This window comes from Paraphaeosphaeria sporulosa (genome assembly GCF_001642045.1).
Source record: "Paraphaeosphaeria sporulosa strain AP3s5-JAC2a unplaced genomic scaffold CC84scaffold_4, whole genome shotgun sequence".
Classification (NCBI taxonomy): Eukaryota; Fungi; Ascomycota; class Dothideomycetes; order Pleosporales; family Didymosphaeriaceae; genus Paraphaeosphaeria; species Paraphaeosphaeria sporulosa.
The window spans coordinates 2,461,480-2,485,525 of record NW_017253363.1 but is presented as its reverse complement, the minus strand read 5'-3'; the positions used below and the strand labels follow the sequence as shown (position 1 = coordinate 2,485,525).

The 24,046-nt window shown below is 51.1% G+C and overlaps 13 protein-coding genes across 13 annotated transcripts; 6 read left to right on the top strand and 7 right to left on the bottom strand.

Annotated features, from left to right (window-relative positions):
• Positions 1–72: 72 nt before the first annotated feature.
• CC84DRAFT_1088160 (MFS general substrate transporter) lies at positions 73–1,715 on the bottom strand (the record flags this gene model as incomplete). The annotated part of the gene is made up of 3 exons (XM_018174241.1): positions 73–1,141; positions 1,193–1,449; positions 1,506–1,715. The coding sequence occupies 3 exons, from the start codon at positions 1,713–1,715 to the stop codon at positions 73–75; spliced, it is 1,536 nt and encodes a 511-aa protein (XP_018037876.1).
• A 311-nt stretch (positions 1,716–2,026) lies between these two features.
• CC84DRAFT_1258593 (putative adenosine deaminase) lies at positions 2,027–3,474 on the top strand. The gene is made up of 2 exons (XM_018184841.1): positions 2,027–2,305; positions 2,399–3,474. The coding sequence occupies exons 1-2, from the start codon at positions 2,146–2,148 to the stop codon at positions 3,328–3,330; spliced, it is 1,092 nt and encodes a 363-aa protein (XP_018037875.1). The 5' UTR covers positions 2,027–2,145; the 3' UTR covers positions 3,331–3,474.
• An 81-nt stretch (positions 3,475–3,555) lies between these two features.
• On the bottom strand, positions 3,556–4,385 carry CC84DRAFT_1195661 (NAD(P)-binding protein; the record flags this gene model as incomplete). The annotated part of the gene is made up of 3 exons (XM_018181415.1): positions 3,556–3,677; positions 3,742–3,987; positions 4,097–4,385. The coding sequence occupies 3 exons, from the start codon at positions 4,383–4,385 to the stop codon at positions 3,556–3,558; spliced, it is 657 nt and encodes a 218-aa protein (XP_018037874.1).
• Positions 4,386–5,273: 888 nt separating this feature from the next.
• On the bottom strand, positions 5,274–6,235 carry CC84DRAFT_665299 (uncharacterized protein). Its single transcript, XM_018187062.1, has one exon. It carries the CDS (start codon positions 6,187–6,189, stop codon positions 5,416–5,418), a length of 774 nt encoding a protein of 257 aa, XP_018037873.1. The 5' UTR covers positions 6,190–6,235; the 3' UTR covers positions 5,274–5,415.
• Positions 6,236–7,035: 800 nt separating this feature from the next.
• Positions 7,036–8,164, top strand: CC84DRAFT_1186447 (beta-lactamase/transpeptidase-like protein; the record flags this gene model as incomplete). The annotated part of the gene is made up of 6 exons (XM_018180861.1): positions 7,036–7,380; positions 7,414–7,482; positions 7,523–7,624; positions 7,728–7,812; positions 7,849–7,920; positions 7,950–8,164. 6 exons carry the CDS (start codon positions 7,036–7,038, stop codon positions 8,162–8,164), a joined length of 888 nt encoding a protein of 295 aa, XP_018037872.1.
• Positions 8,165–9,007: 843 nt separating this feature from the next.
• Positions 9,008–9,559, top strand: CC84DRAFT_1076306 (uncharacterized protein; the record flags this gene model as incomplete). The annotated part of the gene is made up of 1 exon (XM_018173720.1): positions 9,008–9,559. A coding segment is annotated over one exon (552 nt), but the record flags the coding sequence as incomplete, so codon positions are not given.
• Positions 9,560–9,696: 137 nt separating this feature from the next.
• CC84DRAFT_665196 (uncharacterized protein) lies at positions 9,697–11,813 on the top strand. The gene is made up of 2 exons (XM_018187061.1): positions 9,697–10,071; positions 10,128–11,813. The coding sequence occupies exons 1-2, from the start codon at positions 10,002–10,004 to the stop codon at positions 11,744–11,746; spliced, it is 1,689 nt and encodes a 562-aa protein (XP_018037870.1). The 5' UTR covers positions 9,697–10,001; the 3' UTR covers positions 11,747–11,813.
• A 53-nt stretch (positions 11,814–11,866) lies between these two features.
• On the bottom strand, positions 11,867–13,866 carry CC84DRAFT_1117897 (POT family protein; the record flags this gene model as incomplete). The annotated part of the gene is made up of 7 exons (XM_018175508.1): positions 11,867–12,156; positions 12,213–12,459; positions 12,516–12,672; positions 12,730–12,979; positions 13,033–13,551; positions 13,601–13,656; positions 13,717–13,866. 7 exons carry the CDS (start codon positions 13,864–13,866, stop codon positions 11,880–11,882), a joined length of 1,656 nt encoding a protein of 551 aa, XP_018037869.1. The 3' UTR covers positions 11,867–11,879.
• A 294-nt stretch (positions 13,867–14,160) lies between these two features.
• On the top strand, positions 14,161–15,964 carry CC84DRAFT_1243067 (uncharacterized protein; the record flags this gene model as incomplete). The annotated part of the gene is made up of 5 exons (XM_018184107.1): positions 14,161–14,173; positions 14,288–14,476; positions 14,524–14,658; positions 14,711–15,160; positions 15,199–15,964. 5 exons carry the CDS (start codon positions 14,161–14,163, stop codon positions 15,516–15,518), a joined length of 1,107 nt encoding a protein of 368 aa, XP_018037868.1. The 3' UTR covers positions 15,519–15,964.
• Positions 15,965–16,125: 161 nt separating this feature from the next.
• Positions 16,126–17,297, top strand: CC84DRAFT_1163650 (DAO-domain-containing protein). The gene is made up of 3 exons (XM_018178314.1): positions 16,126–16,420; positions 16,499–16,902; positions 16,954–17,297. Exons 1-3 carry the CDS (start codon positions 16,298–16,300, stop codon positions 17,258–17,260), a joined length of 834 nt encoding a protein of 277 aa, XP_018037867.1. The 5' UTR covers positions 16,126–16,297; the 3' UTR covers positions 17,261–17,297.
• A 77-nt stretch (positions 17,298–17,374) lies between these two features.
• CC84DRAFT_1089062 (uncharacterized protein) lies at positions 17,375–19,054 on the bottom strand (the record flags this gene model as incomplete). The annotated part of the gene is made up of 2 exons (XM_018174283.1): positions 17,375–18,017; positions 18,069–19,054. 2 exons carry the CDS (start codon positions 19,052–19,054, stop codon positions 17,375–17,377), a joined length of 1,629 nt encoding a protein of 542 aa, XP_018037866.1.
• Positions 19,055–20,476: 1,422 nt separating this feature from the next.
• Positions 20,477–22,189, bottom strand: CC84DRAFT_665189 (ribonuclease H-like protein). The gene has a single exon (XM_018187060.1). It carries the CDS (start codon positions 21,965–21,967, stop codon positions 20,513–20,515), a length of 1,455 nt encoding a protein of 484 aa, XP_018037865.1. The 5' UTR covers positions 21,968–22,189; the 3' UTR covers positions 20,477–20,512.
• Positions 22,190–22,802: 613 nt separating this feature from the next.
• CC84DRAFT_1216446 (uncharacterized protein) lies at positions 22,803–23,351 on the bottom strand (the record flags this gene model as incomplete). The annotated part of the gene is made up of 2 exons (XM_018182805.1): positions 22,803–22,946; positions 23,013–23,351. 2 exons carry the CDS (start codon positions 23,349–23,351, stop codon positions 22,803–22,805), a joined length of 483 nt encoding a protein of 160 aa, XP_018037864.1.
• Between the last annotated feature and the right edge of the window lie 695 nt (positions 23,352–24,046).

Below are 24,046 nucleotides of genomic sequence, written 5' to 3'. Positions count from 1 at the left end.
ACCGGTGAACTGGTATTACTGGCAAGAGTGCCCCATATGTATACTAGTCGCTAAATTAGTGTTACCGTCGACCTACAAACGATATCTGAATCCAAAAGTCTTCCAGTCCGTGACATCGTCGTAGTCCTCGGCCCTGAGCTCGATTTGCGCAGCCGCTGCAGCCCCCCTATCATCCTCATCCGCCATCTTGCCACCAGCAACCACTCCTCCCGCTCCCGCACTTCCCTTGACTCCTTCTTCACGCTCCCTCTTCGCATTCATCCACTGTAGATAGCATCTCAGAACAATGGCCAATCCGACAACAAGACAGTAGCACACCAAGATTGCTCTGAACGCCAAGTTATAATGAGGAGCGTCTTTGGTACGGAAGAATTGCGGACCGGCAATATTTCCCGCACAGTAAGCAATGAAGAGAAGTGCCGTCATGGTCATTTTCTTCGTCACACCCTTATAGTTCGCACCTACGAGAGACATTAGCAATGGAATCCCTCCTGGGCCGGTCGACATTAAAAAGTATCCGAACAGCTGGACGCCTGGGGATGTTCGAGGGCGGACATAGATGAGCGAGCTGCCTACAACTGCAGGTATGACGACGCAGATGATGAGGAGGCAGTTCAGCTGGCGGAAGCGACCTGCGATCCAACCCGTGCCCGCTATCGTTCCCGCGGAGATGACAGACGCGGGAATGACAAGGAGGGTCGACTGCAGGCTAGTGAAACCGAAGCTCTTGAGAACAATATTACCGAAATTTTGCGTTCCCCCGTTCGGAATCTGAGTCAGAAGACTCATGCTGAAGATGAGCCACGTTTTTGGGTCGATCAAGCATTCGATGACTTGGTCGAGCTTGTATCCGGCATTCGCAGTGTGACCTGTTCCAGAGATCACGACACGGTCGGCAGCAAACTTGCGCTCTTCCTCGGTAAGGAAGCTGGCCTTTTCGATACTGTCCGGAAGAAACAGCAGCAACGGAATGCCCCAGACGAACGTCAAGACTCCAAGGACGATATACATCCATTGCCAGGGTGCAAGCGAATCTGTGATATGGCCAATTCCGAAGGCGAGGAACGACGCAATAAGACCACCAATCGAGTTGCCAGCAAACCAATATCCAGTCCGTGTTGGTATCTCGTCGCGCGTGTACCTAAGTATCGTAAGTACCACGCATAGGCGACTTATCCACTGCCAGACTTACCAAGTGCTCGTGATGAACATGAAGGCCGGAGTGATAGTAGCTTCAGCCACACCCAGCAAAAATCTCACAGTTATGAGGCCCCCATAGCTAGTGCACGCAGCTGTGACTGCCACGACAGCCCCCCAGATGAATGTGTTGACAGCCATGTACTTGGCTACAGGAAGTCTGGGAATAAGATAGGATGTTGGGTATTCCCAGAAGAAATAGCCAAAATAGAATATACTCGACACCCAGGAATACTGTTGTCCTACTAAGCCCTTCACGAGATCGTTAGCATACTTATTTATCCGGTTCGAGAGTCGGGTGTACGTACGGTATCTTCTCGCAGACCAAAAACCGAGGCCGACGACAGAATGGTTTTGTCCATGAAGTTCAGGTTGTACGTAATGAACATCAAAGGGATGAGGCGCCAGTCGATTTTGCGCAATACACGCTTTGCGAGCGCTTCTTGCTCTGCATCGACTTGGATCACTTCTGGTGTCGCCTGTGAGGCTGCAACTTCTGTTTGCTTTGAGGGATCCATGGCGCCAGACTCGGGGTTGTTAAACTGTGTCAGAGTTGGAAATAGCGACGACTGCATAGATATACCATCTTCTGCAACCTTCGCGTGGCGTTAACAAGCATTCAAGGTGACATTCTTATCATCACCAAGCCGGCTTGTTCGCGCCGACCAATGCTGTCGGCGGGGATGCACGCGTTTGGACATGAGATGGGAAAGTGGAGAAGAGTGAAAGTGGGGGCACGCTAGACCGGAGCAGGTATGATCAGCGGATGAAAGCGCAGCGCTATCCGAAGCTTCTTATCTCTTTGGCCGCCGCCGTTCTTGCTATTTGTCCTGAAGGAAGCCGCGTAGAACGTACAGTCATGGCCGAGTTCGGATCGCCTAAAATACATACACCGCAATTGCATGCCAAAGTGCCGCGTTCGACGAAAAAACTTCGCAGTTCCAGAAGATGGACGGACTCGAGATATCCCCTTTTGTCAAGGGACTCCCAAAGGTGGAACTCCATGTACATATCGAAGGCACTTTGACGCCAGCCCTCCGATGGAAATTGGCGCATCAGAACAATGTCAAGCTTCCATATGCAACATATGAAGAATTGCTGGATTCATGGTGAGCCTCTTACGCAATGACAAGACCTTGTATTAATTCAATTCAGTATGGACAGTACCAAGTCACCCAGCGCACCTACTAACATTGTCAAGATGCAGTAACATACAACCACCGCAAGGAGGTGAATGGTGACGATGGCCGCCCGACTTTTTTAGAAGCCTACTTCGCCGGCTGCCAAGTACTAGTCACTGAAGACGACTTCTACGAATTGAGCATGGAGTATTTCTCTCGATGTGTTGAGATGAATGTCCGATATTGCGAGCCCTTCTTCGATACGCAGGCACATACAGAGCGCGGCATTTCGGTACCCACTATTCTCAACGGCTATCTGCGCGCGCAGAAGGATGGCCTGGAAAAGTACGGCGTGAGGAGTAATTGGATCTTCTGCTTCCTGCGTGATCGGCCGTTGCGGGAAGGTTTAGATGCATATGCTGCTGCAAGATCGTGGGGTAGGCTAGCTGATGGCACCGGAAAGGGCTTATTTCACGCTGTGGGACTTGCAGCGAATGAGTTCGAGAAGCCGCCGATGCTATTCGAAGCTGGGTTCCGCATGGCCAAAGAAGATGGTCTGCACGTTACGTTGCACTGCGACGTTGACCAGAAAGACGCTGCAGACCACGTCCGCCAAGCCATTTTTGAGGTGTGCGACGGACAGGGCACGGAGCGCATCGATCATGGGCTCAACGCGCTGGACCGGCCAGACTTGGTTCCTGCGCTGAAGCAACGGGGAATTGGGTTGACACTCTGTCCTCATGCGTATCACCGTAGGCAGAGTACTGAGACGCTCTTTCCAAAGATCACTAGTTTGATCAGAGCAGGGGTGAAGTTGTGTATCAACAGTGACGACCCGACGTACATGCATAACGTCTGGATCGACGGCAATATGCAGAAGGTGTATACTTACTGCGGTTTGAGTAAGGCAGAAATGGTCACGCTGGTTAAGAATGGGATTGAGATGAGCTGGGCGGATGAAAAGATTAAAATGGGGTTGATGGAAGAGCTAGATCGGTTGGATGTCGGTTAAAGGTATCGTCATCCAACTTTTCACAGAGCGAAACTTCATGCTACAAATATTTGAGATTCTCCAAAAGAAAATTGGTTCTGGTTCCGCATACTCCGGAGCTGGACGTTCGACATCGATGAAGCGGACCAAGCCTGAAATCCAGACAACATCTGCAAGAGGCAGTCTGCCAAACGTTCTTAGTACTTCTAGCCAAGTAGATGCTTCGCTGCAGCACCGATCTCTGGGTTATTTCCTATTCATAAAGAAGGCGACGCGGGAGCGAATTGTATCATGCGTCATCTCCGGCTGCGTTTCGACCCAGCATCTTTTGGCCGCCACTTGCGCCAGTATCGACTTACAACCCTCGTCTACATCCATTCCGTACTATGCTGCCATGTCATACCACGAGCCTTAGAACCGCTTCCGGCTCACCCTGGCCTGCACTCCCCTCGAAGATACTCGTTTTGAGCATACCCGGAATCACACAGGAAATTGAGATCGGAACATTCTTCAGCTCAAGGTCCAGGAAAATACATGCTATGAAGCTTTGCACGGCGTTCTTGGTCATGATGTATGCCGTCTGCGTCGGCATGACGCTGAAAGCACCGACGGACGAGAGATTTGCAATTTCCCCCGGCGCCCCCGACTCCAGCATCGTAGGCATAAACGCCCAGAAACCTTACACAATACCGTAGATGTTAATGTTGAGCGTATCCTACCACCGATCAGCGGGGATCTCCCAGGAGTGCCCCAGAAGATTCGATGCCAGCGTTGTTGACCATCAAACGCACACTTTCGTGCTTTTCGAACATTTCGAATACGGAGACGGCGAGTTCGCCCAGAGATGCGGCTTTTGAGACGTCGACCGTCCTCGCTTCCGCCATCCCACCAGCTGCGCGGATGTCGGACGCCACTGCTTCAGCGCGGGAAGATGAGATGTCGGTGACAACAACAACAGTCATGCCGAGTTGGCCTGCGCGACGGGCAAGGCTGGCGCCAATGCCGGATCCCGCAACCGTCATAACAGCGAAACCGCCTGGGAAGACCTTTTCGTTGTCGTTGGTAGCGTCGGCCATGTTTTCTGGCTTCGTTGACGCCTCGATGGCAATGAGTCATGCGCGGGAAGGAAGGACGATGAGTCGGGAGGAATCTGATTTTGGGAACACGAGAGCTGGGGATCCGACAGGGCTCATATACCTAAGGTCTGGCCAAGGACTCGGTAACAAGTCCCGTCCAGGCTTATCCCGCCCTGCGTGGTAATCACAATCTAGTTTACCGGTCCGTTCGAGTGGTGTTCCACGATGTATACATCCCCAAATACCGTCTGGTTCCCACTCCATATCTCGACGAGATGATTTTCAACTGAGAATCATGGCTTCACGACTTCATCAACACGAGGAATGCAACGCTGACAAATGAACGATGCTGGACATATGGTCGAGCCTTTGAACGCTACTTACGACCGGCACTAGAGTTCACGATGGTTTCTCAGTCAGATCGTGTACTGTGCATCCGTTCTACATGCTATGGAAGACGTAGTTGTCATTTGACAGTCCTGCGTCGCTGTTCCTCCGCGACGGCTGCCACAGGCATTGTGCGTTAATGCTGTACACTTCGTACCGACACCTTCAATTTAGTCTCCGGAATCGCCATTGTACCGATGAACATTGACGATGGTTTGGTTCCAGGAACAAGCCTTAGATCGTACCGCTGAATCAATTTCGCAAAGATGAGTTTCATCTCATTGACTGCGAAGAATCGTCCCGGGCTACGCAAGATATCAGTACATTCAACGGGATGCCGACCCCGATCACTTACCATGCATGCTTCCTGTGGCCGAAAAAAGATACTCAATGTCTGTGCTGATCATTTGATGTTTTGTCACTTTCTGTGATTCCTGATTCATGAGGCCGAAACGAAAACCATCAAAAACGTCTGCGTTGGGGTAGAATTCCTCACTACGGTGAAGGTGCAGCGCCGGTGCTTTAAGGATAGCACCTGGAGGTATGACGGTGCCGTCTTTGAAACGAACCTCTTTTCGGGCATTTCGTGTGAGATTTGCTGTGCTTTGTTAGAGAGTGGTAGCACAGGCGAGGCAATTAATGTTCACTTAGCCCTGTGTTGTTGAAACGGCCACTCTCTCGAAGGAAGCTGTCCATTTTGACAAGCTTGGCGAGCGGCCAACAGAAATATGTCTGCCTCACCGGCTGCAGCAGTGTAGCGGGGCAGGCCAGGTGAGGTCGATGTAGTAAGACATGCGTTGGACAATGGCACTAGCGGGCCCTGGATCGAAGTACGCCTAGTATGGAAATGTTTGAAGCATACGTCTGTGACGTTTTGTATTGGCTCAACGTCTCCGAGAGTCTGGATGGGAGCCATTGCTTGCAAAATTCCATCTCCTGCTGACGGATCCCAGTCGAACGCAGACATGCTGCAGTCTTCGACAGATAGACAACCGTCGCCAACGGCTAGTGTTACGTCTGGGGCGCACATGGCAACCCCCATGGCCGACAGCTCATCATCGACCGAGGCGATAACCCCAATTTGATCTGATCGCCCACTTTCACAGACGTCGAGGCTCAACCCAGGATGAGTATCTCCGACTGGCGCCTCTTCGCCCGCACTCTCAGGGTGATCACACACAACGGCCCGGATGCGTGCAACTTGCGCCTCCAGAGTGGTGCACTTCTTCTGAAGACGATCAATCTCGGCAAGAAGACTACTCACAAGCTGATCAGAATGGGCGGCAGCCTTGAGCGTGGCCAACGATTGCTCAAGTTGCTGCACGTAGGCTCTTTGACGTTCGCGATGGTTTCGTTGCGACTTGCGGTCCGTGGCACGTTTGCGGGCACGCTGCGATTCGTCACGATAAGCAGACATAGTCACACTAAGAAAAACAAAAAGCACACATATTGTGAGGGTGGTGATGTTGTTGGTGTAATGTAGAAGGAGCAGATCCTCAGTTTAGGAAATCCCGGCCTGGCTTCGGCTGGGTACGCCAAACACGATAAATACGCTATAGATACGCTACGGATACGCTGTCCACAATTGATCCTGCTTCGCGCACCCCTCGTCCCCACACTTCGTGGCGCTCCGCATACAGCGTATCCCCACAGATCCAGCCATTTATCTGGGCCGGTTGTTTCAACCACTTCCCTAATCACGACGATGACCGTCCGGTCCTGGTCGATGATTTGGGCGCAGTCGGCTTCAATCGTCTCGTCTCCTTGTTGTCTTCCTCCAGCAACTTGCTGATGGAGACGGCTTCGAAGTAGGCCTGGTCCCGAAAGACCATCATTGTCAGAACATCGCATTCGAAAAAGCTTAGCGTCACCTAATAACACAGTTGGTGGGCAATTTCCATTGGTCTTCGTGCCTTCACGACCAAGGTAGGCGCGGGAATGTGACAACGTGAAAAGATCCGTATGCAGAGACCGAACCAGCGGCACGTGTGCGGAAGACAACGATGAGGATTGTGAGTGCCATTGTGCGTGCTGTGAACGAGAGCACATGGAGGGCTGGAAGGTGTTTAGCAGGATGACACTATGTGTATTATAGGGGCGTTTAGTTTAGAAAAGCTTGGACGGGTCCTATGTGCATAGTGGGCATCGCCGAGTCCGTTCGCCTGACTCAAGCGACGACCATGGTCCCTGCCAGACCTCGTAGTATCCGACAGCCACCATCAAGCGGTATCTTGGCGTTTCTAGAAGCTGACTGAGATGCAATATGGACCCCCGAATTAAATCAGCCCTCGCCCGCTCGATCGAGCTCGGCGAATTCAAAATTGACGTCTCCGCCTATCATCGAGACAAGAAGATCGTTGACGCCTATGTCGGAGAAGTAGACAAGGATAAAAGCTCACCAGTGACGAGAAACACTACTTTCCCCATATTTTCTTTTACAAGAGGCGTCACTGTTCTCGCAGTGCGTATCCAGGCCGATCGCGGACTGATCGATGTCCAAGAACCCATCGCAAATTATTGGCCGGAGTTTGAGGTAGATGGGAAGGAGGAGGTCACTGTAGAAATGGCGCTATCGCACAGAGCTGGTATCCCTCAGATGCCCCAGGATGTAACGCCGTAGAAAGTGGCGGTCTGGGACTAGATGGTAGAAAGAATCGCCGAATTCAAACCCTTTTTCACACCTGGCATAGCGAATGCGCACCAGGTCCTTGTGTGGGGCTGGGGCTGGATTCTGGAGCGGTCGTCCGCAGGACCGATCCACACATCGACTGTTGGACATCTTTGTACGGGAGGAGATTTGCGAGCTTTTGAGTATCGAGGACTTCTACCTTGGCGTACCTGACGAAGAGCTTGTTCGTGTCTCAAAATTGTATGGGGGAATTCTTTCGCTTTGGTAGATGAACACAAAATCAGCCCTGAGTCGGTATTTCCCGGGGCTGACGTTCACAACGCAAGTACCGTGCAGCAGGCCATGGACCCGGCTCTGGGGCAATAGCAGACGCTAGGTCTGTTGCACGAATTTTACCGCTCATTACAAACGGTGGGAAGCTAAACGGCATACGGCTGCTGTCTATAGAGCGTGCTGAGGGCTTGACTAGGCCGAGAACGAATGCTGACGACCCGGACCAGATTTTGCCAATTCCTATTAGTTTAGAGCTGCCGCATATTGGCTGGGAGGCCAACCGAATGCATCAGACCCGCTCGTGAGTAACCACCACGATATTGTTTACAGTCCTAGATCTGGCGGCTCACTTGCGTTCGCCGATATTCTGGACAACCTTGCAGTAGCGATCTGTCACAACGACATGGATAGTGTGCTAGTGCTTGAGCCCGAACGGATATTTGCACCCATTATGAAGGAAATCAGGGAGACGGTAGCTGACCGAGTGTGAAGGAAGACCCTGTTCAGACACGAACACCATTGTGTGATTTTCTCGACAAATCGTCATTCCATGCTTTCTCGAACTTCACCTATCGCGTTGCATTTTGTGTATCAATCCAGAGAACTGTGATATTGTGATCTTTCTGTACTCCTCATCAGAAATTGATATTGTGCCCCAGCAAGATCTCAATCGGTTTCAAGACAATGGTACGATCAATGGGTAGATGACTGACTCGAATCGTGTTTGAGCTGAGCAATTATCGTAATTAGCCAACTCGTCGATTATCGGGATAGAACTGGCTGGATAATTTGTTGGAGGATAATCGTTACTTCTACCATGGATCTAAGGCGTATAGAGAGATAAGAGAAGACCATGGAAGCGACACCCTGTAGCGTTACAGCATTTTTGTGCCTAAATGTAACGCCAAGGACTACTACGCCTCGCAACAACACCGCTGGACCAATGATGGATTTTAGATATCATCTTAATCATTTGGACCCCAAGGAAAATGACCAATGCCTGAACTTCGCTTGTCGGGTGTACAATGCACTCCTTCCGGCAATGTCACTGCCGCCGATCATGACGTACGAGCCAAGCTCAGGATTACCCCAGCCTCATTCAACACTCAGTTGTAGATCGTGCATGATATATATCCAAAAATGTCGCGCGCTTGTGCGAATTCCTTGAATCACCGACACATTTGTGATTAAGAGCGAAGATGCCTGTGATAGCCCAACTCACAGCCCTCCTCTTGTTTCCAGCACTCACGCTGGGCGCCGATGCTCCAAAACTAGGGTAGAGCTCCCCAGGTAGTACTCATAACATAATTCGCTAATCAGGTTCAGCGAAACGAACATCACAGTCGCATTCTTTAACGATAGCGACTCCACATCATGTGACAGCGCAGATACATCCAAAGCTCTCGTACTCACCACGCGTACCATCCCTGCCTCATTTGTATGCTTCAATGTCTCGGATCTCTTTACACAATCCAATACCACGGGTTTCTCAAATGGTAGCACGCCATATTCCCACCCTGAACAACTGGAACTCCCCAATCGCGTCGACTGGCTCATTAGTAACCTGGACAACTACGACTCGAATGCCAACTACTCGCGTGTCTGGTACGAGCAGAATGGACCGACCGGGAAGGTTGAAGAGGGCGTGAATGGCCAATGGGTTTTTTACATCTACGCATTTGAAGATTGTAAGCAGGTGGGAGGAGATGCGTTCGATCAGAATAAGAATCCCTGGTTCGAGAACAGTTGTCAGACCAAAGACGGCGGCCAGTGCAGGACGGTCCCAAATACTATCAAAAGTTTTGGATTAAACAAAGCAGATGAATACAACAAAGGTCATGGAGGGTGCGCGACTTGGGCATATATGGGCGATGCGAAGCGCTTAGAGGGGTGGCCCCTCCGGTTACTTGGTGCGGTGGTGTGCGCAACAGTAATTCTGTTACTATAGGGTGGCTCTATGGACGGCACATCGACTCTATATGAGTCGTGTGTGTTAATCCAATGCACTACTAATCAGATCTGGTTGCTTATACCTAGGTACATAGTATTTATCCGGTCATCACACATGATCCACGACTACGTCTAAAGGATTCGAAGGCATGTCGCATTTCACGATCCGCTGGTGGGTTTCGTGTGATTCGCCGACGTGTGAGCTGGGGTAATCCTCGAACGTGGGGCTGAGTCATGGTGGCAAAGCAGACTGTGAGGCTGCTGCCTTGGGAGACTTGGCAAGAACACATTCCCTCAGCTTGGACAATACCACTCACAATTTGGGTCCGGTCAATGTCGCACTCATTTTCCCTCATTTTCTGGCCTGGTGAACGACCATGATTGACCTCGAAGAAGTCGGCAACGATGCGCCCGGCACCAACAAGCGGATAGCACCTGCATTTGAAGGTGAACACTCGGAATCACCTGCTTGAGCTCATATATGGTTACTGACACAGGATCAGGTTACAATTTCGATGCAAGGTGGTGGACCGGGCCTATCGACAAGATAGAAAAACGCCTTGCACAAGTTCCAGACGATACCGACGGTCTAGCGGTTCTCGTGACAACAGGAGCTTTCTGTCCAATCCACAAAGGACATGTACAATTACTTGAAACAGCCAAACGAGAATTGGAGTCGCGAGGCATTACCGTATTAGGCGGTTACATCTGTCCAGACCACGACCAATACGTTTCATCAAAAATTATATCAGGGTCGCTTTCTGCCGCCCAAAGATTGGAGCTATGCGAACTTGCCGTAGAAGAGAGCGAATGGCTGATGGTCGACCGATGGGCAGCGATTTACGCTTCGGGGTCCGTCGGGTTCACGACGATTGTTGACCATGTCGACAAAATGATCAAGCAGCATGTCAGGACGACCAAGCCAATCCATATAGTCTACACTTTCGGTGGGGATAATGCGATGTTTGCTTGCTCATTTGTAGCTAGGTGGTCATGTATTTGTGTGCTTCGGCCGGGCAGTCTAGCCTATTTCAACGACACGAGTGCATACAATTCGCTTCGCAAGAACCCGAGGATAATATTCAGTCGTAACACCACAGCTCCGCTGGATTCGACAACTATACGCAGAGGTGACTTGTCTGGTCTTTTGCCGAAGGTTAGGGACCGATACCTATACATGCAACGAGCTGAACGCGATACCGCCCTCAGGGGAGCATCGAGTCTCTCCAACTCTATTGATACGTTGTATGTCAGGAATGAAGGAGTTTGGACGCTTAGTTCATTGCTTCAAAAGTCTAAATGTAGCCTTGAACATCTACTCAAAGCATATGGGGCTTTCTGCGAAGAGCTGCGGCAAGTCTTCGAACTCGCTTCCGACCCTGGCGCTACGATCCAATCGATAGACTTGAAAGATCAACAAAGTATACTGGATAAGAAAGTCTCTAAGCATGAAAAGATCATAAGTCTCGATCCGTGCCTCTCTGGACTTCACGACATGAGCTTGTGGCATGTTTCTAAACCGTTGACGAAGGCATCGACGGCGATTGTCGCACCTCTAGAACAGACATCGGCCGTAAAACACGTCCGTCAAGCTGAAGCTGGGGCGTACGTTGTACTAGCTGAGCATTTTCCGGTAGACCCAGCTACGGAACGGCTGATCACAGAACAGCTGCCCACCGGCTGCAGCGTTGTCAAATATATGTCCCATATGGACCTGATTACTTCTGGCAGCTGCTACATGGCGAGTTTCAAAAGAAGGAAAAACGAGGCTACTATCAATGCTCGCGACTACCTTGCAGGATCTCACGAGGGGGGAATAGTGCTTCAGCTGGGTGACGAGCAACTAGTCCGAGCACCGAGCATTATACCTTATGTCCGTCCTTCACATCAGACTCATGTCGATGCAATGGTGGAAATGTGGTTCTCAAGGCAGGTATGGGATTTGAATCTTCGATTTTTCGAAGCTATCGGAGGCGGCCTGACGGTGAAGGATATGGCAGTCGGTTTCCAAGCATTATGTGAAGCTCAAGGGTTTCCAGCGGATATGCCTGTAACCGAGTTGTGCGATTGGCATATTAAAGCCTTCGAAGACATGGACTATGTCGGGATCGAAGACGATTGAGGAAGCCTGCTACTCGAGAACTCGTGAGCTGTGGGGAAGATCATGTATGGCTAACTACGAAGGCGCGGGTTGTTGAATGAATGATGAATGGGATTGAACATGTGATCTTTGATTATGTACCTGCTACTTTCGCTCACTTTTCTCCAAGTCCGAACTTCTCATCCGTAGCTACAAGGGATGCAGAGTTCGTATCGACAGGTACTGCCTCCAAAACGACGGCATCCGCAGACCACTTTCGGTTTTTGCGAAAGCAGAAGAAGAATGCGCATCCGGCCACAAAGCCTACTATGCCCAGACTGGCATATGTCCACACCATATAGGGATCTTGCGAGACGGGGGCGAGAGCAATGCAGATGGCAGCTGCGATACCGATCGTGATCCAGAATAGCGCTGATATGAATGACCGGAGGCTGCGAAAACACTTGTTAGTCTGGATTCTGTGCCTTGCTAATCGCGCTCGACTCACTTCGTGGGTGCCTGTGTGAAAGCTAGCTCCAGGCCAGTAATGATGATGAACGCTTCCGAGAAAGCCACAAGAATGTACGCTGGCGCTTGGACCCATACATGAATGCTGTTCGGTGCGGATTTGTAGATAAAGTGTTGCAGTACGCTGGCGTAGACCATTGAGACTGACACTAGCAAGAAGCCGGCGAAGATTCGGGAGATGGGGTCGAAGTCGATCTTCATCTTCCGTAAGCCAGGGTAGACGACCACTGTCGGTTCGTGTCAGCTTAAGGATCTTCTCTGAAAGTAACTGTTCTAGACTTACGATCAAGGAATGGTATAAAGATGATGAGTGCAATAGGGTCCAAGTTCTGGAGAAGATCGTTTGGAGTACCGTGTAGCGCCATTTGACCGGCTTGAGAGATGAGATTATTCCATATCTGAATCCAGCAGATGAAGTAGAATGGAAAGAACAGGAACATCTGGTGTTCAATAATTAGTCTTCTACTCGAACATATAGACTTGAGATAGTCACCGACCTTGCAACTCTTAACACCTTTGCGAACGCCTTCAACATAGGCATCGGTGTATCTCTCCTCCCTAGCGATCTTGTATTTGATATCACCGTGGTGTTCGCACAACATGGATGGTTTCGCATTCTGGAAGCTTTTCTCGCGGCATGCAATCGCGACAGTCTTAACAGCATCCACAATCGCAGAGGTTTGGGGAGGCACTTTCACGTAGCTTTTGTGGCCGACCAAAAATACGCAAAGAGAGATGATAATAGCACTAGAGATATTAGCAGAGTGAGCAGAATTTGAACGATGTGACTGTTGACCCACATCAGAGGGATAAGATAGGCAAGCCAGAAGGAGTGCTTGGCTTCCACGTTGACTGTGATCAGCGGCGAGAGAGCGCCCACATTCACCACCCAGTAGAACCAACTAAAAAGCTTCTGTACTGTAAGCTCTGGGTCCACAACAACTCTCTCCCCAGATTTCAACGTCTTGACAATCGGCCGCGCATTCTGGTATTGCTCGGCGCACATAGGGGTGACATTGGCCTTGATGCCGCCAGTTCCTAGGCCAATCGTGATCATAGCTGCAACCAAGCCTCCGAAGCCTGCTCCATCTTGGATCGCGGTTGGCGTCGCCGTCGCAACGAGAATTATAAGACCAACGATATATATGCTCGAGGCGACGAGGATAGCTTTGAACTTGCCGAGATACTGGTCTGCTACGATGGCCCCGATGACGGTGCTTCCATAGGCCCAGAACTTGAAGAAGTTGCCAAGCGCTGTCGCAGTCGCCTGGCCTCTCCCTAGAGCACCTGGCAAGTCTGATCCAGGGGCATACGGGTTACTAACAGTTGTCAGCAGTGAAGAGATTCGATGGGCCGGGTTCGACGTACTTGATGTAGTTTTGAATCGGACCACTCAGACCGAAATATGTGAATCTCTCGCCTAGCTGTAAGAAAATCAGCAGATGTCTCCTGGATGTCTTGCATCGGCATGATCGGCGTCTCACTTCGACAGCTAGGATAAGCAGGGCTATCTTTGGCAAGTTGTCTGGGACCCGACGCAGTGTAGCATACTCCTCGTCGCTTGGTCGTGCCTTCTCGTCGAGTGTCGTTTGCCGATTGAGATTGGCATCTTGGATCTCAATGTCTGTAGCCATAATGTACAAGGCGAAGATGACTCTGCAATCGGAAAGAGACAGTGGCGCCGATACGTTAGCGACTATGAGTGTGTGGATCGCATCCAAGGCTGGCAGTGACCTGGATCTTAAATGCACCTTGCATTACAGCTAGTCCGGCGCGTTACCCCAGATTCATGATACCATGATATCGGGTCTGCGGGGACCTCAGATAGGGCTCGTAGAGATCGGCCAAAATTGCGCTAGCGGCGTCGGCGACCAACGCCGCCAATCAGCATTCGTCTGGATGTTCTCAACTACAAGGAGCGACGGGACATGGACGGGCAGGGTCCCATTTCGACCCTGCGCCTTGTCTGTTGGCACTTCGTTCCATTCTTCAGCATTTGTCTGTCATCGGCGCACTTGGTCGTACGCCACAAGAACGTAATGTCGACAACAACAGTGGTAGCAACAGCGACTGTGGCCACACCGAGACTGGCCATCCAAAAGAAGCATTTAGCTGGTCTCGATCCGAGTTGGGTGGAGTTATGGAATACTTACGGAGCACATATGGTCAGGGCAGATGAAGTGTCCATTGAGGAATACCGCAAAAACCCTGCGCTATACAGCTTCACCTATCCAACATGTGAAGGTCAGTTCCTCCAAGTAGGCACGCCTATGAAGCAGACACTCACTCAGACTTTGCAGGACCTGATGTCTTCCATGTGGAAGACGTGCAAGTGCCAGTCACAGCACCGGTCGGAGAAATCACCGTCAGGGTGTACTCGCCAGAAGGACCAGGACCTTTCCCTGTACATCTCAACTTCCATGGTGGTAAGTTTGATCTTGTGACCTTGCGTGGCCAAACGCACTGACTTCCATATAGGCGGATGGGTTCTCGGTGGCCTAAAAAGTGAAGCCGCCTGGTGTCGACATATGTGCAACAAAGCCAGCATCAAGGTCATTGATGTTGACTACAGATTAGCACCTGAGTACCCTTTCCCCACGAGCATATATGACTGCTGGGATGCCGTCAAGTGGACCATGTTGAATGCCAGGACCTTGAACATCGACCCAGGTAGTGTTTCTATCGGTGGTCTTTCGGCAGGCGGCCAGATGTCGGCTGTGCTCGCGCATTTCGCACGCGACGAGGGCATCGCACTCAAGTTGCACTTGATGATTGTGCCCGCAACAGACATGCGTTACTGCTTGAAAGGTTCGCCACTCAGTGAGGCTACATGCCCGTACCCAAGTGTGCATCTCTTTCACGATGTGCCATGGGGCCCGTTGGGTCGTGAGCAGTGGTTTTTGAGATACTGGCTTGGTGATAGCCGAAGTAAGCATCTCTCATCTGGAGGTGATGGAGTTTTGAAGCTAATAGAGGTGTAGGTGCCCAAGAAGAAGCTCTTAATAAGTGGATATGTACTCCCATGTTGGCTCCGTCCTTTAACGACTTAGCGCCTGCACATATCATCACGGCAGAGTTCGACCTTGAGAGGGACGAAGGAGAATTCTATGGCGAGCTGCTGCGCAAAGCTGGTAACACGGTGACAATGAAGAGGTACGCTGGGATGCCTCATGCTTTTGGTCATTACAACCATCCAGAAAGGGGTTTGAAACAGAGCTTTGAGTACATTGACGATACGAGTAAGCTGCTACGCAGTGTTCACTTTGGCGAGCAGCAGCGATCATAGATGTTGGGGTAAATTCCAATCAATAAATTCTCGTATTGGATAACAGTGCATCTGCAAAGGGCATAGTGGGGCCATGTGCATCTCCATGTGCGACAGTAATCCTCAGACTAGTGGTCAGGTAAGGCTGGCGAGTTGAGCATCAGACAACTGATATCAAAACGACTCTTTCGAGAACAGTTTCATACACCAGGTTGCTGATAGGCGGGGCGGATAGGCGAGAGAACCCCGCCAATCAAATTCAACGCCGCGAAAAGGGCCGATTACAACATCCGACCGTGCGGCGAACTGGGCTGCTTTCCGTCGGCGTCGGCATGGTGTGAGTCCATGTCGATCTAGAAGGATGCAAGTTGTACGACGATGAATGCTATTCACATCTTTCGATTCACATACTTTTGATTCACATCCTTTCAGCCCGTGAGTGCTAGCAAGGAAATTCTCGAAACATGAGTCGATCAATTGTCATTGTTGGGTATGTATTGTACTGGCACTCGTGATTGCAGGCAAAACTAAAAACCACGGTGTAGTGCTGGTGTTATTGGGCTGGATGTGGCACTATTGCTTGCGGAACGAGGTTACGGGCCTTCCATCACAGTCGTTGCGGAACATCTGCCAGGAGATACGTCAATAAATTACACATCGCCTTGGTATGTCCAGCCACAAGCTTTGCAAGATGCCGCCTCTAGTCATGCTGATCATGGCGAAGGGCTGGCGCAAACTTCTCCGCAATCTCGGGTGGTGACGCGAATGCGCTTCGATGGGACAAGTACGGGTACCAGCACATGATGAAACTCGCCGAGGAGCACGGGACTGAAGCATGCATCTCCAAGACGCCTTCTTTCGAGTACTGGGACGAGCTACCATCGAAGGCTAAGATCGAGTCCATGTCTGGATATCTTGAGGATGTTAGTTCAACAACGCCTTGGCGGAGCCAAAGATTCCGCCGAGGCCGCTGTGAGACCGGAAAGCTGACCATGCTGCAGTTCGAAATGTTGAGCGTAACAGACATACCCGAAGGATGCCAGTTCGGCGTATCTTTTACAACCATCACCGTGAATGCCCCAAGATATATCCAGTATCTTTACCGACTGTTGCAGAACCAGTATGGCGTGCAATTTGTTCGTGAGAAGCTTCCAAGCATCAAGGCTGCGTTCTCCGACATATCGACCAAGGTTGTGTTCAACTGTACCGGCAACGGTGCGCGCCGTCTCCCAGGTGTTGAGGATGCCAAATCCTATCCGACCAGAGGACAGATACTTCTCACGAGAGCTCCGCAGATCACTAAAAATGTGATGCGACACGGAAAGGATTATGAAACCTACATCATACCTCGTCCTCAGTCAAATGGTAACGTCATTCTCGGTGGTTATATGCAGAAGGGCGTCGGGTATGTGCTCCTAGACTTGTCGATCAAAGCTATGCTGATCTTTTCCTGCAGTACTGGAGATACGTTCTCGAGTGAGTCAGAGTCGATAGTTGAACGAACCACCACTTTGCTTCCAGAGCTGCTCACTCCTGGCATGGAGGTGCTGGCCGCGTTCTCCGGTTTGAGGCCTTCGCGGGAGGGTGGCGCTCGTGTGGAAAGGACAAGCATTCAACTTGATGAATCAAGGAACGGTATCCTAGTACATAATTACGGAGCGGGTGGTACCGGATTCCAGGCTGGTCTTGGTATGGCGCGAGATGCAGTGAGCGCTGTTGAAGACGTGCTACGCAGTATTCCGCGAGAAAAGAGCCGACTGTAGATGGAGATAGTGCGCGAAAATTAGATATGAACATCGTAATGTGTGTTACTGATCTAAGGCGCCGAAATCTTGTGAAGAGTGTGGCTTGTTGGCTGCCATTTTCAATCGTCCTCCTCACGCCGCGCCATCATCTCTGCTGGCTTCAAGTGCTTGTTGCAAATCTGGGTTCAGATGTAGTACCTTGTCTATACGCTTCCAGAAGAGGGCATCTATCCTCAACAACCCTAAGCGCAATACGGGCAGCATGTCTGATTTGAGGCGCATCAATTTGCGGGTAGCGTGCAAATCTTCAAACCAAGATACCGCCTCTTCCATATGCGGAGAAGACGATGCCATCAACAATTGGAGAAAGCAAATGCAAGAGAAGGCCACTTGACTCCACTGAGGCCAGAACATATGCAGGTGCTCCTGTTGCAGACTCTTGATGAACGCGGTAGCTGCGGTGGTCGCAGATTGCAAGCCTGTCCTAGCAAAGCGAACAATCTCTTGCTCTTCCTCCTGCCGCACATGCAAAGGCGTGGACGTCGACCACCGGGCCGCACTAAGTGTTGGACGTATAATGGCGCGGTATATGGTCATCTGAACATAATGATGTCCAAGGGTAGACAGCGTCATCAGCGATACGGCTTGCTCGGCATGGTCACTGCTGTCCGCGATATGGCCGTTGTGCCATTCTGAAAGATGTTCCAAGAGTCGTTTTGAGATGTCCAGTGTCGTTCGAAAATCCGATGCTAGCTCATGAACCGCGCGCAAAGAACTAGTCCAATCATCAGGTTTGGCCGAAGAATGCGACCTTAGATCAACTTACAATAACTTTTCCAGGACATCGCCTAGGAGCGCACCAAGTTGAGCATAATGCATATGCGTAGACCAAATATCTGCATTCATGGTAGATGCTTGATTGTCTTCGATGGTGAGACTGGTCACAAGCCAGTCTTCCTTCCTAAGTAGTGGTGGTCTCCCCAGGCTACAAGCCAGCCACTTATCGACCGTGAAAATCGTGCAGGACAGCCGACGCCGCAAGGTTCTTTGCCACGGGGCTATAGCCCAAGAAGCCGGATCATGATGAAGACCCATATTTTGAGCTGTGCTCACGAGCGTCCCATGGAGTGACCACTTCAATGACGATTCGAGTATCAAAGGATTGGTAGACGGTCGAACAATGAGCAACAGCAGCATCTGCACTAGATCCAGGCTTGGATTATGTGCCTCGTAATGCAAGGCCTCGAAAACGATTGTAAAGAGAGCCTGACTGTTCAAGGTGTCATACGCCAATTCGATGGATAGAACATCGTCAAATTTGGCGAAGGGCTGAGCGATCATGTAGATAGCAGCGAGTAAACATGGTGGGCTCGTATGTGGATTTGGGAATGATGATTCAGAGAAGATGGGGTACTGGGTCAGGATGAATTTGCGGTATAAGCAGATCAATCGACGACCTGTATCTGCGGGCACCACACTTTCGAGTTGTGCTCTTGACGCTTCGGGAGATACACTGAGACCCATCTCTTTCCTGGACCACAAAAAGAGTCCTGGCTGGGAAAGCAGGAATTGTGTGGGTGTAGCGCCTTGATAAGCAGACTGGATGCTCAGCTGCTTGAATTTGAAAGCACCCGACCGGTCGAATTGGTAGTTTTGTAGCAAATACGGATCCATGTCTCCACTGTATCCCAAGATTTGGGGGTTGACTCCATCGTGTCGATCGAGATGCACGTCTTCGGAGGTGCTTGTGGCACCCTGACGCTCAATGGCCACTTGTGGAGTTTTGGGATTTGACTCCTCAGCAAAGGACATGAATGCAGGGTCAAAGTCGACCGGTCCATTCTCGAAATCGCCAAAAAACTGCTCGGCAAGGTTTTCGAGCATAAAAGCCTGGTCCGATGTATCGTCCACGCTTGTCTGCGGAGGGCTCGCGTGGGGATTTAAAAACTCCATGACATGGTCTTGCGGTGACGCGCTTGCAGCAGAATGGACATGGCCCACGGGCGCCTCGACTGGTCTGTCTCCAAAACCATCAACATGTGATAGGGTTGATCGCGATGCATGGTCGACTGGACTAGCTGGAAAGTTCGATCGCTTGGGCTGTGCTGCTTCTAGAAACGTGCATGGTCGGCCATGCAACGCGCATAAGCGACATGGTACGGATCCTTCAATTCGGCATGCGGCCTTACGGGATCGACAGAAGTCACACGGTCGTTGTCGCTTGCTCATATACCTCCGTGAAGTGGAGGACATGGATGTTAGATCAGAGAAAGTAGGACGATGAGAGTGTTGACTTCAGATAGATAAGTGCGGCGACGGAACCTCGGCGCTTTGCACATAAAACTAAACCCAAATCGGAGCACTCATCCCCAACTTCCTTCCTCGACGCGCCTCGACCTCGTCAAAACTAACATCATCCCTTTGCCCCATATCTTAGACGTGGTCGTGAGACTCTTGGTCTTCAAGACCAGGCAGTACCCAGTATAATCTTCAGCGCAGAAAAAGTATGTTTGCCGCCCGCGGAGACGCTACGATGGTTCCATCCCTGGCACCATCGGCCGGCGCGCACAGCATTCCTCAGCGCTCTACTCCCAGCTAAATCACTGTGATACCGTGCACGATGCCTTACATCACGTTCCAAAGCCGATGCGGAGGGCTGAAATTACGTGGCCATCACTACCAAGCCAGCATCAAAACGTTCGCACACCATAGTCATGTGACCATCAGTATAGGATGTCCCTCAACGATTATTACTCACCTCTTCTCTGCACAGCTCTCACATTGGGAAACTAAAAATAAAGAGCTTGGACATTGATGTCGAGCGCGCGCCTAGGCCTGCTAAAAAATTCCTTGCTGCCAAAGTCCATGTGTGAACTTTTAGTCCGCGCCATGCCCTTTCATGAAGATTTGGAGCCGGAGTGGAATTTTGCTATGCTGTAAACAAGCACCAAAAGGTTTCGCAGTCCGGCAACGGCATGGGATTCCATTCACGCACCCTTCACCATCATTCTCAGCAACACCAAAATAGTGATCATGTCCAACATCTTCCCAGACAGGACTTCTCGCGAAGATCTGAATCCTCGCATACTCGGCTCCTATTTTCCACATAATCGCCGCAACGCCAGAATACAGTTTTTGTCCTTGCATATGGTGGCGTTAAAAGATGGAGATGGCCTTCTACCATGGATTCTAGCATAGAAGCTGTGACACCGCGGCGCCCAATCATCTATCCAACCTATGAAATCATTAAGCTCTAGCTTCGTTACGAGATTACGTCTCACTCTTCGATTTCTTTGTCTTTCTCTTTGTCCGCGGTGATGTAGTGGGTTCCTCCACTTTGGCCACAAGCTCTAGTCCTTCGCTCTCTTTCGTCTTCGCCTTCCTACTCCTTATTGCGCTCCTCACCGCTGTTTCGTCCCCATCCGCGGCATTTTCTAAACTCGCTTGCACCTCCTTCACACCATCAGCCAACCGCCCATTCACTTCGCGTCCCAGCTTCTCCTCCACCTGCGCCATCAACGACTTCGCCTCCGGCTCCAACCTCCGCAGATTTTCGTCCCACGCCACCCACGCCGCGGCCTGCAGGAAGCAGTCTGTGATATCGTCGACCTTCCTGACGTAGTCTTTGTAGTATCTTGTTCTTTTTGCTCTCTCAGATGTTGTGTCGGTGGCGTAGAGAAGGGCTTGGCGCGTGCCGTCGGCGCCATAGCTCGGGGTATCTAGGCGTCCGTGGCTGGAGAAGGTGAAGTTTATGTTCGGGTAGAGTGCTTCCGATTCAGACGTGCTGCTGCAGGTTGCTAGCGCCGTGGAAGGATGCTCTGAGTCGAGCCAGGTTCGCAGGAGTTGGATCTTCGCCTTTTTCTCTGCTTTTCCGCGGGTCAGCTTCTTGATGCTGACTGCCTTTTCGTCATCGAGTGCGCCGATGATGTCGTTGTTTTCTTCGGAGGTTGCTGCAGACTTGGAGTCCTTCTTCTTTTGTACTCGTGAAGGTGCGGGCAGCGTCACGCCATCGAGCCAGAAGTGTCCCACACGCTTAGGATCCACCGCATGCATCCGCCAGTGGAAGCGCTTCTCGCGCTCAGTCTTCATCGCCGTCATCACAGCCCACATGACCGCCTCCAGAGTATTAACTCGCACAGTCCATTGCTGTATCGTGGGGCTACCCGCGCTGCGCCACCGCTGCCGCTCAATGAGAATGACATCCGGGTTCCAGTCGTTCAGAACCTTACGCAGGAACCAGTACCCCATCTGTGACAGGTTTTCTGGCGTGTAAAGCTCCTCGTCTTCCCGGTCTTCGAGTTCTGCCATGCTAGATACAGAGTCCTCGTCTTCCCGGTCTAGGAATTCTGCATTGCTACATAGAAATGACAAGTTCTTGTCGGACTTTCGAAATGCTTCGCCAATATCTAATCGGCACCACGTGAGGAAATCCATATTTGTGGTGCTGGGGGTGGAAGTAGGCTTCTCTACGTCGGCAACGCAGTACGCCAGATTCTTGATGCCCATGTCGATGGACAAGATCCTGGAAGTTTTCTTCTCTTCATTCCCCTGAGGCCAATTTTTCTGCGGAAGTTTCCTGGACAAGACCCTGGTGAGGAGACGGTTTTGCACCACATCTTTGGTGCCTGCGGATGCTTCTCCGATGCGCTGGAGCACCTCTTGCACTGCTTTGACTGTCGGGCCTTTCTTTGTCAAGAACAATGGGAAAATGCTGCTTGGTGGCATGATTGGAAGATCCGTGATCTTACTCGTGGGATATGTCCGCTAAGGACGGAGCAGTCTTGTCAAGCAACGAGTTTCATGGCAACGCGTCTTAGCGCGTAGGAAGCGCGTCAATTGAGGCACTACGTTTACTGTGCATTAGATATCTAAGATTCAAGCAAAACAAGCGAAGAGAAACTACCGGATATGTCTTGCGATGGAAAGATTGGTGCTCGAAGGTGGTGGTCGTGGACAAGCTCTATCATAATGTGATTGCCCAATCGAAGCACTGGCCCCCTGCGCTAGCGTTGGAAACTGCACCCTCACACACACAAACGACAACGAAAAACAAAGCTCGTCTGGTGCACGTATTTAGATCATTCATCGCAGAGATCATCAATGGCAATAACTACTTTTGAATCAGGTGTGTCTGCTGCATATTTACGCCCCAAGAACATTACTGACAGCATCCCTCTTTGTGTCATGTAAGGTTACATCCTCAGCTGACTATAACCGTGATATCGTAATACTCCTAGATTCATCACTCGTCCCTTCTTCCGGCTTTGGCGGTATCCGTATTCTCCCAGCCAACTGGAAATGGACTGTCTCCAGCATCAGATCTCCATCCTTGTGGCTCGATGCAGCATCAGCCGCGCTGGAACCCATCTCGAAGCTGACCATTTCCTCGTCTCTCCAGCTCTTTCCCACGCTTCTCGCAATTGGGAGCCCGCGTTGCATAGTTCGATATGGGGAGGTCTTCACCGCACGGCTACCATGGCAGCCCGGTCGTTGGCGCAACTTGCAACATCTCAGCGGAACCAATCGCCTATCCACAATTCTATCGTCATCGCCCTCGTCCTCAAGATTCGCAGATGAGGTCGAAATCCGGGAAATCCGGATCAGGCCCGATATTCGTACTTGCGACGCTGGTCTGGAAGTCCTTCACCGTCGCGCTCTTCTGCGCATCGTTGCACTTTCCCTTCTGATCATCGCAGTCGCTGACCTATTTCCTACCATTAGCCACTTCCCTTCCAACCCCAATCCTCGCGTCCAAACAGTGATTGCTTACCTTGAAGCCCCCTTTGTTCCCCGACTCATTGGCCTTCTTACTGCACCCCTGAAACTGATTGTCACAGCTCCTCTGCCCCGCGGTGTCAAAGTCTGGAAACGTATCCCCATCCACGCTAAACGGGCGTTTACTGTCACCAGACTTCTCAATCGGCGATGCCTGGACGCCGCCCAGCGCGGAGTCAAAGGTTTGCAGATTCGTGGATTGCCGGAAGAACAGCATGTGCCGCGGGACCAGATGCGTGAAATCGTCGCCGACGAGATACGGTGGAGATGGCGAGCTGTAAGTCAAGGTCGGGAGCGCGAACGCGACCATCAGCCAAAGGGACGGCGGAAGCATTATTGTGGGTTTTACGATCGACTAATGTTGAAGCTTGGGGGTTTTGGTGGTAGTTGTCGTAGGTACGTAGGCGTCCAGCGCGTCGCTCCTCAGATGTCCAGATGTCGAAACCCTCGCCCCAGAGCGGCTCGCACGCTCTATATTCCCCTCGTGCAGCATGATCTGCAGGACGGTAGCTTGACGCGCGCACCGTTTTGACGCGGTCAAACCACATCAAATCATGCTCGGAGCGCGGAGGGATGCGGCATGTGGTCGTTCGCTTAGGCGTGCTGAGACGGTGCTGAAACACCAGAGTGGCAGGGCTGGTTCGTTGCGCCGTGGCGCAACGTCACAGGGACATGCGTCAGCCGAGAGACATTGAGGAGCGCCACTGTAACGTCCAAAGATGGCGGTCGCTGCGCCACTGTCTGGTAGGCCGTGGTGTTGTGATGTTAGATATTCTGCAGGACGGCGTACGACACTCAAATGCTGGAACGTGAACGCATCAAGTAACCATCTGTTTCCTTGCAGAGATCTGCCGGGCGAACTAGACGCACTTGGACAGATGCATATGAGAAGCAAGCGTGCCAGAACGCAGTGATCTTACATGATTGAATTACTTTTCCGTTTTGTAACATGCATACTTCCATCCATCTCAATTTGTCCAGCAAAGGAATGACACGAAGAACGTCGGTCCATTACAAAGGATATATAAC